This window comes from Mobula hypostoma, chromosome 4 (assembly GCF_963921235.1).
Source record: "Mobula hypostoma chromosome 4, sMobHyp1.1, whole genome shotgun sequence".
In the NCBI taxonomy this organism is placed as follows: domain Eukaryota; kingdom Metazoa; phylum Chordata; class Chondrichthyes; order Myliobatiformes; family Myliobatidae; genus Mobula; species Mobula hypostoma.
Window position 1 is genome coordinate 109980411 of NC_086100.1, and position 19732 is coordinate 110000142.

The 19732-nt window shown below is 40.8% G+C and overlaps 1 protein-coding gene across 8 annotated transcripts in view; it reads right to left on the reverse strand.

The window, feature by feature from the left end:
- Positions 1-7917: 7917 nt before the first annotated feature.
- The window catches only part of elovl6 (ELOVL fatty acid elongase 6), a 106956-nt gene continuing 95141 nt past the window's right edge, over positions 7918-19732 (reverse strand). For all 8 annotated transcript variants that reach the window (XM_063046356.1, XM_063046357.1, XM_063046363.1 and 5 more), the window contains 2 exons: positions 15967-16118; positions 7918-10108 (listed from right to left, as the gene is read on the reverse strand). In XM_063046356.1, coding sequence (XP_062902426.1) covers positions 9681-10108; positions 15967-16118 — 580 coding nt within the window. In that variant the 3' untranslated portion in view covers positions 7918-9680. The remainder of the gene's footprint in view (positions 10109-15966; positions 16119-19732) is intronic.

Sequence of the window (19732 nt, forward strand, 5' to 3'; positions counted from 1 at the left end):
CAGTTAAGTCAATCATCAAGAAATGGAAAGAATATGGTACAGCTGTAAACCTGCCTAAAGCAGGCTGTCCTCAAAAATTAAGTGACTGTGCAAGAAGGGAACTAGGGAGAGAGGCCACCAAGGGACCTATGACAACTCGAGAGGAGTTACAAGCTTCAGTGGCCAAGATGGAAGTGAATGCACATTCCAGAACTGTTGCCCAGGTGCTTCATTAGTTGCAACATTATGGGAGAGCTGCAAAGAGAAAGCCACTGTTGAAAAAGTTCACATGAAATCTCAGCTAGAGCTTGCCAGAGTGCATGTGGGAGACACTGAAGTAGGTTCTATAGGCTCATGAAACCAAAATTTATCTTTTTGGTCATCAGACCAAACGTTATGTTTGGAGTAAGTCAAACATCGCACATCAAAAATAGACCATCCCAACTGTGAAGCATGGTGCTCTGGGGATGTTTCACTGCAGCAGGTCCTGGAAGGCTTGTGAAGGTAGAGGGTAAAATTAATGCAGCAAAATACAGGGAAATCCTGAAAGAAAATCTGATGCAGTCTGTATGAGAACTGTCACTTGGGAGATTTGTTTTCTAGCAAAACAATGACCCCAAGCATAAATCCGAAGCTACACAGGAATGGCTTAAAAACAATAAAGTTAATGCCCTGGAGTGGCCTAGTCAGAGTCCAGACATCAATCCAATTGAGAATTTGTGGCTGGACGTGTAAAGGGCTGTTCACTCATGATCCCCATGCAATCTGACAGAGCTTGAGCAGTTTTGTAAAGGATAATGGGGAAAATTTGCAGTGTCCAGATGTGCAAAGCAGATAGAGATCTATCCACACAGACTGAAGGCTGTAATTGCTGCCAAAGGTCATCTGCTAAATACTGACTTGAAGTGGGTGAATACTTATGCAATCAATTATTTTGTGTTTTTTCTTATTTGTAATTAAGTTAGATCACTTTATAGAGAGTTGTTTCACTTTGAGTCTTTTTCTGTTGACGTGTCAAAAAAGCCAAATTAATTCCCCTGTGATTTAAAGTTGTAAAACAATAAAACATGAACATTTCCAAGGACAGTGAATACTTTTTATAGGCACTGTATTTTGAATGCACGAAGCATATGGAATAAGATAGAAGATCTTGTAGCTCTATTAGAAATTGGTAGATATGATGTGGGCATCACAGAAACATGGACGAAAGAAGACCATAGTTGGGAACTTAACATCCAAGGATACACATTCTATCAAAGGATGCTCAGGTAGGCAGAGGGGGTGGTGTGCCTGTGTTAGTAAAAAAAAAAATGAAATCAAATCCTTAGAATGAGGCAACATAGAATCAGCAGATGTAGAATCCCTGTGGGTAGAGTTAAGCAACTACAGTGGTAAGACGACCCTGATAGGAGTTATTTACAGGTCTCCAAACAGTAGCCAGGATGTGGGATATAAATGCCAACAGGAAATAGAAAAGGCATGTGAATAAGAGCAATGTTAAGAAAGTCACGGGAGATTTCAATATGCAGGTAGATTGGGAAAATCAGGTTGATGCTGGATCCCAAGTGAGGAAATTTGTAGAACGCCTACGAGTTGGCTTTTTTAGCAGCTTGTGTTTGAGCCATAAGAGGAAAGGAAATACTGGATTGGGTGAATTCTACCTCATCTGTTCTAAAGGGACATCCTTCATTCTGTCATCCAAATCACTGACATATAACATGAAAAGGGGCAGTCCCAACACAAACCCCTGAGGAATCACCTGCAGCCAACCAGAAAAAAAAACTTATAAGAACATCTTGTGGTTGAACACATGAGGGTAAGGCAATTCTGGATCAGGTGTTGTGTAATGAACCAGATCTGGTTAGGGAGCTTAAGATAAAGGAAAACTGAGGAGCCAATAATCATAATATGATTGAATTCACCTTACAATTTACCAGAGAGAAAAATTCAGATGTATCAGTAATATTCTGGAGTAAAGGGAATTACAGAGGCGTTCGAGAGAAGATGGCCAAAATTGATTGCAAGGGGACACTAGCAGGGATTATGACAGAGCAGCAATGGCTGAAGCTCCAGGGGGCAATTCGGAAGGTGCAGGATATATACTTCCTAATGATAATGAAGTATTATAACGGAAAATGAGGTAGCCGTGGGTGACAAGGAAGGTCAAAGACAGCATAAAAACAAAAGAGGGCATATAATAGAGCAAATATTAAAGGATCGGGAAACTTAAAAAAACAGAAAGAACCATAAGGTAAGAGAAACTGAAATATAAAAGTATATCAGTAGTTCCCATTTTTTTCAGATATATAAAGGCATCCGTTAGTCTTGCAAGACCATGGATCTGCGCCTGGAAAGTCTTCACTTTCCAGGGTGCAGGCCTGGGCAAGGTTGTATGGAAGACCAGCAGTTGCCTATGCTGAAAGTCTCCCCTCTCCACGACACCAATGTTGTTCAAGGGAAGGGCATTAGGACCCATACAGCTTGGCACCAGTGTCATCGCAGAGCAATGTGTGATTAAGTGCCTTGCTCAAGGACACAACACGTTGCCTTGGCTGGGGCTCAAACTCACAACCTTCAGGTCGCTAGTCCAATGCCTTAACCATTTGGCCACGTGCCAAGATATATACAAAGAGTAAAAGAGAGGCAAGAGTGGAGATTCAACTCCTGGAAAATGATGCTGGAGTAGTAGTAATGCGGGACAAAGAAATGGCAGAATGAAATTAAATAGTATTTTGCATCAGTCCTCACAGTAGAAGACACCATCAGTATGCCAGAAATTTGAGTCAGGGGGTAGAAGTGAATGTAGTTGCCATTACTAAGGAGAAGGAGATTAGGAAGCTGAAAGGCATGAAGGTAGATAAGTCATCTGGACAAGATGGACTATACCAGAGGGTTCTGAAGGAGGTAGCAGAAGAGGCATTAGTAATGACCTTTCAAGAATCATGAGATTCTGGAATGGTTCCAGAGGAGAAAAACTTGTAAATGTCTCTCGACTCTTTAAAAAAGGGAGGCAGAAGGAAGGAAATTATAGGCCAGTTAGCCTGACTTCAGTGGTTGGGAAGATGTTGGAGTCTGTTATTAAGGATGAAGTTTCAGGGTACTTGGAAGGGCATGTGAAAGAAGACCAAAGTCAGCATGGTTTCCTTAAGGGAAGTATTGTCTGACAAATCTGTTGGAATTCTTTGGGGAAATAACAGACAGGATAGACAAAGGAAAAACAATGCAAGTAATTTACTTTTTATCCCAGATCATCTTTGACAAGTTGCCACACACATGGTTGCTTAACAAGATAAGAGCCCATAGTATTACAGGAAAGATACTAGAATGGAATGAAGATTGGCTGTAGTCGCTGGCGCTTAGAAGAATGGGCTGTGGTGGTGGGGCGGGGGGAGAGATCTCATTGAAATCAAATATTGAAAGGCCTCAACGAACTGAATGTGGAAATGAAGTTTCCTATTGTGGGTAAGTTAGGACCAGAGGGCACGGCCTTAGAACAGAGGTGAGAGGGAATTTCTTTAGCCAGAAGGTTGTGAACTTGTGGAATTCATTGCTGCAGAAGGCTGTGGAGGGCAAGACATTGAGTATATTTAAAACAAGGGTTGCCAACTTCTTGGTTAGTCAAAGATTACCAGGAGAAGGCAGGAGAATGGGTTTAAGAGGGGCAATAAATCAGGCATGATGGAATAGCAGAGCAGACTCATTGGGCTGAATGGCCTAATTCCTCTCCTATGTCTTGTGGTTTTATAGAATCAAGATAAAACTGGAAAAAATTAGGGCAGCACACATGTCAATGTAAAGTAGACAGAGAAACAGCACAGTGGCACAATGCCTGATAGCTCATGATTAAGGTTCAATCATGGCCTTATAGGAATTGGCTCAGTTTGGAGTTGTAAATTCTTCCTGTGACATTATTTTCCCCTGGGTGTCCCACTTCTCCATATGCCAAAAATATGTTGGTTGGTAGGTTAATTCCTCACTGCAAGTTGTCCCTAACGTGCACCTAATAGGTAGAATCTGGCGTAGCTGTTGGGAGTGCGAAAAGGGTTAGGGTTGGATAAAATTGAGAGCTTGATGGTTGGCATGTATGTAGGGTACTGCCAGGCCAGTTTTCCTGCTGTATCTCTATAACTTCATTTATCTGGTATTCACCAATTGCAATGCACTCTTACATTCAATAGGATAATTTTAACAGCCATTGGTAAAGCATTAAATTACAGTACAGTAGTGCTAGAAAGTTTGTGAAGTCTGTAGAATCCTGATCACATTTTAGGTCATATTTTTGCAGAAATAGAGAAAATTCTACTGGGTTCACAAACTTTCTAGCACCACTGTAAATAATAACACATTTGATTGGTTAATGAAATCCAAAAATAATTTTTCATTCAAAACTGCCTACTGAAAAGCTGGGTACTGCTGAGGCAGTACGGTAGTGTAGCGGTTCACACCACTCTTTACAGTACAGGCCCAATCCCCATGGTAGTGTAGCGGTTCACACCACTCTTTACAGTACAGGCCCAATCCCCACGGTAGTGTAGTGGTTCACACCACTCTTTACAGTACAGGCCCAATCCCCACGGTAGTGTAGCGGTTCACACCACTCTTTACAGTACAGGCCCAATCCCCATGGTAGTGTAGCGGTTCACACCACTCTTTACAGTACAGGCCCAATCCCCATGGTAGTGTAGCGGTTCACACCACTCTTTACAGTACAGGCCCAATCCCCATGGTAGTGTAACGGTTCACACCACTCTTTACAGTACAGGCCCAATCCCCATGGTAGTGTAACGGTTCACACCACTCTTTACAGTACAGGCCCAATCCCCATGGTAGTGTAACGGTTCACACCACTCTTTACAGTACAGGCCCAATCCCCATGGTAGTGTAACAGATCACACCACTCTTTACAGTACAGGCGACCCAGGCTCAATCCCTGCTACTGCCTGTAAGGAGTTTGCACATTCTCCCTGTGACTTTTCCTCCGGGTGCTCCAGTTTCCTTCCAGTCTCAAGACGTACCGGTTAGTACCATAATTGGTCACTGTAAATTGTCCCATGATTAGGCTAGGATTAAATTGGGGGATTGCTGGGTGGCGTGGCTTGAAGGGGCAATTCCATGCTGTAATGTCAATAAATAATAAAGAAAGCAACTCTCCAACAATCACATTAGTTTCTGCAACGTATCTGTGTGTGTCCACTATATTGTTTCTACCACCTGCCTATGAATGCTATTCCTACTTACCGAAACACAAATATTCACTCCATTTCTATTATCAACAGCGTCGATAAATTCAGTCCATAGTGCCCTGAGTTTCTATTGTGCCAGGAAGCCAGTGAGAATGCTACATGTCGTACAGTTTTAGTTAAAAGTGTCACTGCAGTTACAGTTACATTTTATTCCGGATTGTTATTGTTTACCTTGTTCTAGCTCAATGCATTGTGCGATGATTTGATATGTATGAATAATATGCAAGACAAGCTTTTCACTGTATTTTGGTACATGCGACAATAATAAAGCAATCCCAAATACAGAACCTATCATTGTTGTGACTTTTTACACAGGACTATGAAAACCAACAAATTCTCAAAGAAACAGAACAAATCTTAAACACAGCTAACTTCAAAAGGAAATCTCCACATTGCTATGATTAGACTAACATTTAACAAGTCTCCAAGATGAATTATAAACTGTAGGTGCACTGCACAGTAATTTTTTAAGCTTATAATTTTCAAAATTAATGTTAGATCCACATGGCTGCACAATTATTGTGAGAAGTTCTGTTCTTATGTTGTCACATCCACCCTGTTTGACTGGTTTTTGTTTGAGGTTTGTTTGATTGCTCCACAGACACTGAGTAAGCAAAAATAGAGGTAACGCCAAAATTCACCCAACAATTTAAATGTATTCGTCTTTGTGTGATCCTTTAATCAGAATAAAACAACTCTAAATTAGAAGATTAATTTGATTAAAGGTCAGGGAATTAACGAGTAAAAGCAAATCCAAAGACAGAAATGCAAAACTAGTAAGAGCAATCACTCTTCTCTGTTGCTGTTTACAATCTTGTTTTCCATTATCAAACGTATTAATCTAATTAGTAGGCAATTAAATGACTAAAGGAAACAAGTGCTCAACAGGTTTTGACCTGCAAAATCTTAAAATTGATGATGTTTACTAAGGCAAAACGCAAGTGACACCAAATTTATTTGGAGCTAGCAAAGTTTTCAATTGTCACAGAGGCTTTCTTCTACCCAGCAATGTTTTCATTTGAACAGGATATTCTATCAGTTATTTTAGTATAAAAAATAAAAAAGGAGCATTCCCCATTATCCTTGGGATAAAAGGCCATTACTCGCTTTTGCTCCAGTTTATTAAGTGCAGTTACTATTCTCAAATAGCACTGCAAGTAGATTCTTGTAGGAAGCCACCCTTGATTTTCCACCTGCAGCTATAACTGCCTATTGCAAGACCTTTTCAAAACATTACCTGCTATAAAATATTTATTAAAGATGTTCATTTTGCCATTAGTTGAATAAACCAAATTATGTATAATATTAGATAAATAGTTTTGCTAAGCATCTGCAGATTCTTCCAGAATGAAAGTGTTACCAAGAGCCTTCAACAGGTTTGTCAAAAATAAAAAGTGAAAGGGAAACCTGGAGCTGGCAAGAGAAGTAATTGGTTCAGCTCATTTTAATTATAATTACGAGTTTCATATGTGCTACATTTTAAATAAGTTATTCACTTAACTTGCTGTTAGTTCTCACCTTAAAGATGATAAATACTGCAGCAGCAGTGGTGAGAACCAATAAAGTGTGGTCAAGGGAGGTGGAGGATTGCCGAGTCGGTGGGCTGACAATATTCAGTGATTATTTTTGTACCTGAATGAATACAGTACAGTTGTCACTGACTTCATTCCAAGGCCGAGTGGAGAGCCAGTGAGATGGTATCTGCTATTGTGGCGATAGGCAAATTACATCTGGAAGCATGGTGACATCTGTAGTCTGCCCCTCACTCCTGCATATCAGACTGTGTCGGCCACTGACACAAAATTACACATTTTAACGCATGCATCAGTACACACTTGACAAATAACGCTAACCTAACCTTTATCTTTAACTTTTACATATTTCAACTTTAAATATTAATGCATTCAATCACCATTCATGCATATGAAACAGAAGTTTGCGAAACTGCGAAAAGGAAGCAAAGTATAAACCATAAAATTGTAGTAAAATTAAACTATATGTCTCAGTGAGAATCCATTTTTGGTTTGGAAATGGTCAAAATTTGTAAAGATATCAGACATTTTGTGCCCAAAAATACACTTTGAAGAGATCTGAACAATCACAATTGGAGGACACTCACCTGAGGTTCTGTACACAACCGAGGGCCAGTTAAAAAGGTAGGTGCATTTTTGGCTGGGCTTGTTGTGCAAGACTGCGGATATTTAGACACCTTGCACACAAGGGCATAACTTGTACAAAAGATTTGCCACATTATCAGTTTATACAAGTTTGTGCAGCACCAAAGTGCAAATTCAGAGAAAATCCAAGGCACTCACGCAAGTTCTAGAGTTTGATAAATAACTGGTAGAGATGATGATTGGGTAATTTTCCATGATCAGTTCCAGAGGTCAAAAACAAACTGAGGGTAAGTTATACTATCTGGACCCTAGGAATTATCCATACATTTATGGTTCCATAACCTACTGGTTAAAATCTGACTTCATCAGACAAAACAAAGTCATTCCTTCCTCTTAGACAGCAATGTGTAAAAATGTTCCAAATTAGCTGGCAACAATACTAGTATTTTTCTCCTGAGAGGGATTATTATTTAAAAAAATATATATATACAAAACGAAGCAACAGATTCAAAAGTACAATTTATTTTATAATATCCTTGAAGGAATATTTAATTAACTTTCTAATTAAAAGAGGCGAACTACTACACACCCATTTAAAAATATTTATTGTTTGTTTCAGCAACAGCAGTTCACACATTGTAATTTAGGAAACAACCAAAGAGTTCTAGTTGAGAGGATGCTTTGTCTGTGCTTAAACATACTTGGATATACAGTGTTAAATAACTGGAGCAGCAAGTTACATTGTTTTAGCTGTTTCAATTACCTCATTTATCATCACAGCATAAAATAGGATTTTTTTTTCTGGAAGAAACATCTTTAGGAGCCAGTTTCTTAATCTGAAAATGACAGGACATAGCAAATAATTTTAAGTCACCATCCCCTGTAGTTAGCAGGTTAAATGTTAAGTATTGTTTCTCAAAGCTGCCGTGCCTTAATTTATTTACAACAAACGATTTATCAATAAGACCACAGTATCAAAAAATACAAGTAAAAATATCTGTAAAATTACCCCATAACAGGTTTATATAAATACTTTTGTGGAACCCAGATTCTGCTGTGTGCATACGACACCCCACGAACTGTTTTAATTTTTAAATTACAACTGTTCAAACTGCTTAGCTTAATTTGCTCTAACACAAATAACCATTGCTCTCATATTTCAGAGTGTTTAAACTTTAGCAAGAATGAGGAGGGAACAGAATATCATTGAAACGGTACGGAGATCAATTTGACAGGCAACAATGGTTGGAAAGGGAGCCACACAAGCAAATGAGTTTGGCAGAAGTGAATACCCATCGAATCCTAGTGTGGTTTGAGAAAGAATCAACGGTCCATGAAATTTTCAGTGACTTAAAATAGAAAAGAAGCATGAAAACCAGAAGTTAAGGAAAGAAGTCTAAATTGTTCCTAGATGCCAAGTGACAAATAGTGGTGGATGTTCCAGATTGACATATTCGCTATACTCAATTACGAAGTGCAAAGAAAATGCACTTTGAAATATCAGTATTTTTGCACAAATGATAGCTGAATCTGTGGATGCATTTTGTATGAAATTTCTCTGCCCTTTATTTTTAGATATCTTTTTAAGCAATATAAAAAGGCAAAATAATTTCACACAGGTATTACACACAGCCTAATATTAATTTTCAGAATGGAAATCTATTTGAGAAATTACATTGAAAGAAATGTTTTAATCTTTTAGGAATATCTCATCACCTCTAAAATGCAATACCTTATTGTCCTTCGATAAATCACCATTTCTCCTAAGTAGAACAGCTATGCTGTTCAAATGGTAGTTCTTAAGAGGCCATACGATATATAACCAATATCCTTGAAAAATACACGTGTTTCATAGTGGGTATTTCTAAAGGAAGAATATTACATTTTAGTGGGCAGAGACTCTATGGTCTAGAAGTTGCTAGCAATTTTCAGTGCAGAACCATTTGATTCTGATTAACGCATAAAATTAAGATTTTAAAATCATTAATCTTTTCTTGAAGCTTTTGGTTGTTCTAGCTGGCCTTCAGAAAACCTTCTGATTCAAGACTAATTGAGTTAACCCTTTAAGCTCCTTTCATACCTCAGTTGTCAGTTTAAAAAAAATCAGATTGCAAAGCACCAATACTGAAACCTAACAGTTCAATATGCAACCTCTCACACCGCACAACTTTCTCATTTGCTTGGTGGCATTTGAAACTTCCAAGGATGATCTCAATGAGGTATTGGAAGCTCAACGGGTTAACCCAACCTAATGAGAATAGGCTGTCATTTTGAAGCACTCGAAACATGTCACTGTGCCACATGACTAATCCCCTGAGCTGTAACTTTGCACCACTCTGATCTAGGTGGCCTTCAGTGCTTTCCTGGTGCTGCTGCTCAGGTAAGCCCCATGAAAAAATTGGCAGAAAAGCACAAAATAGCTGAGGTACATGAGGGAGGACCAGACAATGTTGTGCATGTGAGATGGGCATTGGCCCTGCTGCATCCACTCATACACCAAATAGTTAACAATGCAGCCCAAGAGCATCTGGGTAATTTGCGTCATAGTGATGAACATGGCAAATTTGCGCGATACTCGGAAGCCAGCAGCTCGCAAAGCATAATAGGAGTACATGACAGCATGCACGCCATAATTCATGGTCATAAACCACCCTCCTCCAGCCACCATGTCTTTGTAGGAGTACCAGGAGTACAGGAGGACTGTGATGTGATGGTACCAGTGCAGGAAGATGAGCTTCTGTTTCCGTAGTATAATAAAAATTGTGTCTCCTAGAAAGATAAAGAGAAATACTTTAGTAATAAAAGATATAGGTTACTTCATTGTGCAGGTTTAAAGTTAAATACTTAAATAACATCAGATCTCATATTTAAATAACACATGTTCTTACATAAGAACTCCAGTCACTCTGAATAGATTGCAATCTCTGACCAACCACTACTAGTTGATCAAGAATTGAAGTGTGAGACAAGTTTATGAACTGATCTCTAAATGTATATCATGCATTTAAGACCCAAGGCCATCGGACATGGGAGAAGAATTAGGCCATTCAGCCGATCGAGTCTGCTCCACCATTCCATCATGGCTGATTTATTATCCCTCACAACCGCATTCTCCTGCCTTTTCCAAACGATCTTTGATGCCCTTACTAATCAAGAATTTATCAACCTTTGCTTTAAATATAACCAATGACTTGGCCTGCACAGCCATCTATGGCAATGAATTCCACAGATTTAACACCCTCTAGCTAAATAAAATCTACCTCATCTGTTCTAAATGGGTATCTTTAATTCTGTCATTCAAAACATTGACATATAACATGAAAGGAAGCAGTCCCAACACCAACCCCTGAGGAACATCACTTCAGTCAACAAGAAAAAATGGCTTTTTAGAGCAGCTCGTGGTTGAGCCCACCAGGGGAAAGGCATTTCTGGACAGAGTGTTGTGTAATGAACCAGATTTGATCAGGGAGCTTAAGGTAAAGGAACGCTGAGGAGGCAGTGATTACAATATGACAGAATTCACCCTACAGTTTGAGAGGGAGATGTATCAGTATTACAGGGGAGTAAAAGGAAATTAAGAAGGCATGAGAGGAGCTGACCAAAGTTCATTGGAAGGGGACAATAGCTCGGATGATGGCAGAATAGCAATGACTTGAGTTACTGGGGGCAATTTGGAAAGTGCAGGATAGACAAATGAGAATGAGCCAACTGTGGCTGACAAGAGACATAAAAGCAAGAGAGGGCATATGATATAGCAAAAAATACAGGGAAGTTAGAGTATTGAGAAGCTCTTAAAAGCCAACAGAGCAGGTGGCCAAGTGGTTAAGGCATTCGTCTAGTGATCTGAAGGTCAATAGTTTGAGCCTCAGCTGTGGCTACGTGTTTGTGTCCTTGAGCAAGGTACTTAACCACACATTTCTCTAGTGTCTGTGCGAGGAGTGGCGCCCCACACAGATTTCCAATCTGCACCTTGTAAGGCATGATAATGCCTGACGCAGGCCTCTCATCGTCTGAGCTGACGTTCCCTCCTTCCCTCCCTAAAAGCCAACAGAGGACAAGTAAAGGAGAGAGGAGATGAAATATGAAGGTAAGCTAGCCAATAATATATTAAAAAAAAAACCAAAAGTTTTGTTTTCCAGATGTATAAAGAATCTGAAAGGTAAGAGTAGATATCAGATTGCTGGAAAATGATGCTGGAGAGGGAGTAATGGGGTTAAAGAAATGGAGGACGAACTTAGTAAGTATTTTACGTTAGTCTTCATCGTGGAAGACACTAGCAGTACGCCAGAAATTCAGAAGTTGTCAAGAGGCAGAATTGAGTGTAGTTGTTATTACTAAGGAGAAGGTGGTGCTTGGGAAGCTGAAAGGTCTGAAGGTAGACAAGTCACCTGGACTAGAGGAGCATCCCAGGGTTCTAAATGAGGTAGCCGAAGAGATTGTGGAGGCATTAGTAATTATCTTTCAAGATTCACGAGATTTTGGAATGGTCCTGAGGACTGGAAAATTACTGTCACTCCACTCTTTAAGAAAGGAGGGAGGCAAAATAAGGGAAATTTTAGGCCACTTAGCCTGACTTCAGTGCTTGGGAAGATGTTGGAGGTCCAGCATTAAGGATGAGATTTCAAGGGTACTTGGAAGCATATGATAAAACAGGCCAAAGTCAGCATGGTTTCCTCAAAGGGAAATCTTGCCTGACAAATCTGCTGGAAATCATTAAGGAAATAACATGCAGGATAGACAAAGGAGAGTCAGTAGATGTTGTTCACTTCAATTTTCAGAAGGCCTTTGACAAGGTGCTGGACACGTGGTGCTTAATAAGGTAAGAGCTCATGGTTTTACAGAAAGATGCTAACATGGAAAGAAGGTTGGCTGGATGCAAAGTGTGGGAATAAAGGGGCCTATTCTGGTTGGCTGCTGGTGACAAGCGGTGCTCTGCTGGGATTATTATTGCTTAACTTTTCATGTTATATATCAATAATTTGATGAGGAAATGACTTTATGGCTAAGTTTGCAGACAATATGAAGACAGGTGAAGGGGAAGGTGGTGTTGAAAAACTGGGTAGTCTGCAGAAGGACTTGGACAGATTGGATGAATGGGCAAAGAGGAGGCAGATGGAATATAGTGTAGGGAAGCATACGGTCATGCACTTGGGTAGAAGGAATAACGGTGTAGACTATTTTCTAAATGGGAAGAAAACTCAAAAATCAGAGGTGTAAAGGGACATGGGAGTCCTTGTGCAGGATTCCCTAAAGGTTAACTTACAATTGAGTCATGGTAAGGAAGGCAAATGCAATGTTGACATCCATGTTGAGAGGACTAGAATATAAAAGCAAGGATGTCAGGCACTGGTCGGACTGCACATGGGAGTATTGTGAGTAGTTTTGGGCCCCTTATCTAAGAAACGATGTGCTGGCAATGGCCAGGGTCCACAGAAAGTTCAAGAGAATAATTCTGAGAAAGAAGGGTTAATGTTTGAGGAGTGAGTGATTGATGGTTCTGGGTCTGTATTCGCTGGAGTTTAGAAGAATTAGGGGGAAATCTCATTGGACTGGTTCAAATACTGAAAGGCCTAGACTGATTGATTGTGGAGAGAGGATGTTTCCTATAGGGTGGGATTATAGGACCAGAGGGCATAGCCTCAAAATAGAGGGATGTCCATTTACAGCAGAGAACAGGAGAAATTTCTTTACCAGAGGGTAGTGAATCTGTGGAATTCATTGTCAAAGTCAGCTAAGGAGTTGAAGTCTTAGCATATATTTAAAGCAGAGGTTGATAGGTTCATGATTAGTCAGGCGTCAAAGAGTACAGGGGGAAGGCAAGGGAAAGAGGTTGTAAGTGATAATAAATCAACCACAATGGAATGGCAGACAAAACCCAATGGGCCAAGTGGCCTGATAATGCTACGATGTCTTATACCTTCTATCTAAAATGCTCCCTTTATTCTGACACTTTGCTTCCTGCCAGCCAGTCAGCCAATCTTCTATCCATGCTAGTGTCTTTCCTGTAGTACCATGGTTTCTTATCCTGTTTAGCAGCCTCATGTGTGGCACCTTGTCAAAAGCCTTCTGGAAATCCAAGTAAACAACATCTACTGACTCTCCTTTATCTATCATGCCTGTTATTTCTTCAAAGAATTTTAACAGATTTATCAGGCAAGCCTTCCCCTTAAGGAAATCATGCTGACATTGGTCTATTTTATTACCTGCCTCCAAGTACCCCAAAACATCAAACTGAATAATGGACACTAACACCTTCCCGACCACTGAAGTCATGCTAAGTGGCCTATAATTTTCTTTCTTCTGCCTTCCTCCCTTGAAGAGTGGAGTGATACTGCAATTTTTCTATCTTCAGGAAGTTTAAAACTTTTTGTTCAGGTTTGCAATGGCACAAATACCTCCCTGAAAGGAGCAGTATACCTATATTAAATTTCCAGTCATTAAAAAAATAATTAAATTTAAGTAGAATTTTAAACTGATATGATAGTTTCTATCAGGAACATCCTATCACATGAAAGTGCAAGCATAGTAATTGAAGGGAAAAGTTATCAGGACTGAAATTATGACAAAAATATTTAAACATACTTAATAAAAAACTATATTCAATTATTGAATCGTTGCACACCATGTAACATATTATATACAACATCTTGATTCCTGTATATTGGTGAGACCCGACGTAGATTGGGAGACCACTTTGCTCAGTATCTTCGCTTCGTCCACCATGGAAAGCAGCCCAGTGGCCACCCATTTCAATTCTACTTCCCATTCTGACATGTCAGTCCATGGCCTCCTCTACTGCTATGTTGAGGCCACACTCAGGTTGGAAGAACAACACCTTATATTCTGTCTGGGTAGCCACCAACCTGATGGCATCAATATCGATTTCTCGAACTTCCCACCACTTCCTCCTTCACCATTCCCGTTTCCCTCTCTCACCTCATCTCCTTACCTGTCTATCACCTCCCTCTGGTGCTCTTCCCCTTCCTTTTCTTCCATGTGTCTTCTACCCTGTCCTATCAAATTTCCCCCTTCACTCACTCTTTATCTCTTTCACCAATCAACTTCCCAGCTCTTTACCTCACACCCTCCTCTCTCCCGGTTTCACCTATAACCTGCTACCTTATACTTCCCTTCCTCCCTTCTTATTCTGACTTCCCCCCTTCTTTTCCAGTCCTGAAGAAGAGTCTCAGCCTGAAACATTGACTGTTTACTCTTTTCCTAGATACTGCCTGACCTGCTGAGTTCCTCCAGCATTTTGTGTGCTGCTCTGGATTTCCAGCAGCAACAGATTTTCTCATGTTCAAAATGGCTCAACCCCATTCTATTCTTTCTCTGTGACTTTGTAAATTACCCTCTCCACTATCCAATTTTCTTTTGAACATGTTGAATGACACCTCTTCTATTCCCCTCTTACCATCAGCGTTACAGATCACCACAACCCTATGTAATGAGGACTTCTCTTGTATCCTGTGCCTTCTTCCCTTCAAACCATTTTTTTCCATCCTTGAAACAGATTAGTAAGAACAAGTTCTCCAAATCTACCAGATTCATCACAACCTTGTGCAGCTCCATAAAGTCAGCTATCAACCTTTTTCCGCAATGAGCTTGTTTATCCGTTCACCTTGCAGCCAAAATTCCTCAGACCTGGCGCTATTCTGGTAAAACTGACATATCTATCTGACACCAGTGCGTCCTTCTTATTGAGTACACAGAGTGGTGAATGCATGGAGTGCGCTAGCTGGGGGCCATGGTAGAGGCACATACATTTGAGAGAGGTGTGGATTGGCACATGAATGTGGGGAAAATGGAAGGATGTGGGATATTGTGTTGGCCGAGGGGATTAGTCGGCCATTTGATTACTGACTTAGGGTCTGTTACTGTTCTATGTGCACTCAACATCTGCCATTCCAATGATGGATGCACATACCTGTCCCTGCACACCCTTTACAACTGTGCCTCTAAGCCTACGCTGCTTCTCCTTTGCCCCTCCACTCTGTCAAAATGAAGCTTCTCCCTGTATTAACTTTCAAGAGGCATGGGGTTCAGGACTTGCCCTGGCCAGCACAGTGAGTGCACACATTGCTGGTAACTGGCACCAGCTTCTCCGTGTGCTCACTGACTGCCTCACACTGACCATCTCCCTCACCTCCCTCTGAGGAGAACAGCACAGTCAATATACGGGAAGAAAGCATTTCCCATCACATCCAGCAGGAGAGAGTGAGGGGTACTGTGGGATCAGGGTGGTTGGTGAGAACACGCAGCAGATGCCAGTAATGATACTATCATCATGCTGAGCACAAATTTCTCTGAGCAGAAAGAAATTTCCCAGTCTGGAAAGACACTGAAACCAAAAGAGGAATGACTATAGGCAGGGCTTTAGATTGTCCTATTAAATGACATGCTAGAATTATATTGTCCCTTAAAATAGGCTTAAAACAGAATCTGGCATAAAGTCAAATTTTACCGAAGATACACACCCTTTTGTTTCCATTGTTCTATCAGAAACACATAACCATTTCAAACACTTAGAATAAAAAAACACCAGTGGCATTATTTCCACAAACTAGAATTTTCACTATTACTAGCTCACAGCATTCAGCAAAAAATAAATCATCTTCCTTACTCACCTAGCTCAGGTGCTTTGCTCAACACAAATGCATATGCCCAAAATTTGCTGATGGGCCCATTGTAGAAACCTTGATCACACACCGACTGCTTCAGGCCGCTGGTTGTCAGGATGTACACCATGTAAGCTCCAGTGCGCACAGCTCCAATAATACTTCAAGGAGAAAAAGAAAGACAAAAAAATAATGAGGTACAGTGTAACCAGAACAGAAATGAAGCTATTCTAAATAATGATTTTATCTTCTGAATGCTTTGCAATGCAGGAAAACAAAGAGCCTAAAATCCACTGCATAGAAATTGGAGCCATGAACGCTTCCTTTCATGCCTAACATGCATATAGACCATAGATATAGGAGCAGAATTAGGCCATTTGGCCCATCGAGTCTGCCACACCATTTCATCACGGCTGATCCATTTCCCTCTCAGTCCCAATCGCCTCCCTTCTCCCCATATCCCTTCTTGCACTGACTCATCAAGAACATACAAAAGGCGTTTTGCACCCATTTTTACCAACTTCATGCTGAAAGCCTATCACAGTAATTAGGCCTCCTCACTTATTACAGTGATCCACTTTAAAATAAGTACTCCTCCCCGACTCTGGGAAAAATACTGTGACATCTACACCAATGTTATGTCTTTGATTAACTTCATGCTTTAATTACTTTCATAGATTAATAGAGTTATGCAGAACGGAAAACAGGCCTTTAGGCCTAACTCATCTATTCTGACTCTCCGATGCCTATTTCAGCTAATCCATTTGCTTTCACTTGGCCTATATCCTCTGCATGGACTGTACCTTCCAAATGTCTTTTGAACAATGCCACTGTTTCCACCTTTATCCCTCCACTGGCAATTTAAGGAGTCATCTCTTAGGCATTATACAAATTCCCTCTCTTGGGATTCAACAGCAACCTGATTTCCCCGATGTACCTGCATATTGAAATCCTCCATGACTATTGTAACAGTGCCTTTTTAATCTCCCGTTTTAATTTGTAGACCCCATCCCGGTTGCCTTCCGGAGGCCTGTACGTAACACCCATCGGGATCTTTTTACTCCTGCAGTTTCTTAGCTTTACCCCCAAGGATTCTACATTTTCCAATCCTATGCCATCTCTTTGTAAGGATTGAACTTCTTTTTACCATCAGAGCCACCCCATCCCCTCTGCCTAGCTGTCTGTCTTCTGACGCAATATGTATCCTTCAATGTTAAGCTCCCAACCATGACTGTCTTTCTGTTATGACTCGGAGATGCCCACAACATCATATCTGCCAATCTCCAACTATGGCACAAGATCATCTACCTCATTCTGTACAGTGTGTGCAATTCAAATACAACACCTTTAGTGCAGTATCCATCACCGTTTCTGCTTTTGGCCGCCTATATACTTTAACTCTTCCCACTGCAGTTTTGCCCTTTCATCTGCACATCCTTCCTCACAGTCTCCCTGCATCCGGATGTATACCAACTGCCCAACCTCAGCTCTATCACTCTGGTTCCCATCCCCTTGCCAAATTAGTTTAAATCCTCCCCAACAGCTCTAGCAAACCTGCCCGCAACATAATTGGTCCCCCGTAACCTCTCCTTTTTGTACAGGTCACACGTTTCCCCAGAAGAGGGGCCAATGATCCACAAATCTGAAACCCCACCCCCTGCACCAGCTTGTCAACTATGCATTTGCCAACCAAATCATCTTGTTCTTACCCTCACTGACACACAGCACAGGCAGCAATCCAGGGATTACTACCCAGGAGGTCCTGCTTTTCAGCTTTCTGCCCCACTCCCTATATTCTCTCTTCAGGACCGCCTCCCCTTTCCTACCCATGTCACTGGCTGCAATATGTACCGTGACCTCCGGCTGTTCCTAAGAATGCTGTGCAGACGACCTGAGACATCTGACCCTGGCACCTGGGAGGCAACATACCATCTGGGTGTCTCTTCTGTGAACATAAAAGAGACACATTATGGAATCCCCTATCACTGCCCTGCTACTGATGGAATCTAACTTAGGCAAGTGCACAGTAAGATGTACACAGTGAACTGGGAAGTGTTGTTGAACACTGAGACCTCGGGGTACAGACGACGGAGTGGTGAAGAAGGGCAACGATAAGCTTGCCTTCACCAGCCAAGGCACTGGGTACAGGAGTTGGGACTTCATGTTACAGAGTGCAAGTTATTGGTTCAGCTGCACTTGGAATAGTGTGTAGTTCTGGTCGCACAGTACAGGGTTAGACTAGAGAAGGTGCAGAAAAGATTGCTGCCTGGACTGGAGGGTTTAGGTTAAAAGGAAAAATTGGATAGGCTTACAAATTTGTAAGGGGTTTAGATAGGGCAGATAGTAGAGTCTCCAGAGTAGGGGAGTCTGAAACTTGAGGCCTTAGGTTTAAGGTGAGAGGAACAATTAAAATGGGATCTCAGGGGGCAGGGTTTTTTTTTATTTCTTTAGCCAGAGGATGGTGAATCCCTGGAGTTCATTGCAACACAGATGGCTACACACGCTAAGTCACTAGGTATGTTTAGGACAGAGGTTTGTTAGGTTCTTGGTTAATCAGGGTGTCAAAGGTTACAGGGAGAAGGCAGGAAAATAAGATGAGGGGGATGATACATCAGCCATGATGAAATGGTGGAGCAGACTTGATGGGCCAAATTTTCCTAATTTTGCTCCTATATCTTATGGTCTTAATTCCAGGCAGTTAGCCCCACCTTCGCTTCTCAGATCTTAAAGCTGTTAAATTGGAGCAAACTCTATCTCTGTTGCAGTCTCAGGGATGGCACAATTTCACACTCTTTCCCAAGTTTAGATTCAGTATTGGTGTAATGTGCCGCACAAATTAGTGCACAAAATACACATGAAGTTCTATTTTTAGGTATTTTTTAAGCAGGTGAAAAATATACATGAAACTAACTGTAATGCATGTGGTCTGTTTGGCTTGCCTGTTGGGGCAATCAGACTATTACAGTGGTGCTGGAAAGTTTGAGAATCCTGTAGAAGTTTCTCTATTTCTGGATAAATACAACTTAAAAAATGTGATCAGATCTTCATGCAAGTCCTAACAATAGGTAAAGAGAACCCAATTAAATCAATAACACAAAAAAAAGGCTTGTTCATTTATTTATTGAGGAAAATTATCTACTATAACATGTATTTGTTGGAAAAAGTATGTGAACCTTTGTGTTAAGGTAGGAATCTTTGTAGGTTACATGGTCGACACAACACTGTGGTTGAAGGGTCTGAAATGTACTGTGGATTTCTGTGTTCTATGTTCAGTAACTGGTCTGACCCCCTTGTACAGCAATAACTTCAACTAAACATTTCTGATAACTGTTGGTCAGTCCTGCACAACAGCTTGGAGGAATTTTAGGCCATTCCTCCTTACAAAGCTGGCCCAACTCTGGGATGTCGATGAGCTTCCTTGCATGATCTGCTTGCTTCAGGTCCTTCCACAACATTTCTATAGGATTAAGATCAGCACTTTGACTCGGACATTCCAGAACACAGATTTTCTTTTTTTTTTAAAACCACTGTTGTTGATTTACTCTTGTCTTTTGAGTCATTGTCTTGTTGCATTATCCAATTTCTATTAAGCTTCAGACGACAGACTGCTACCCTGACATTCTCCTGTAAAATCTCTTGATACAATTTTGAATTCATTGTCCCTCAACAAATAGAAGTTGTCCAGGCCCTGAGTCAGAAAAGCAGCCCCAAAGCACGATGTTTCACAGTTGGGATGAGGTTTTGGTGTTGGCATGCAGTGCCCTTTTCCCTCCAA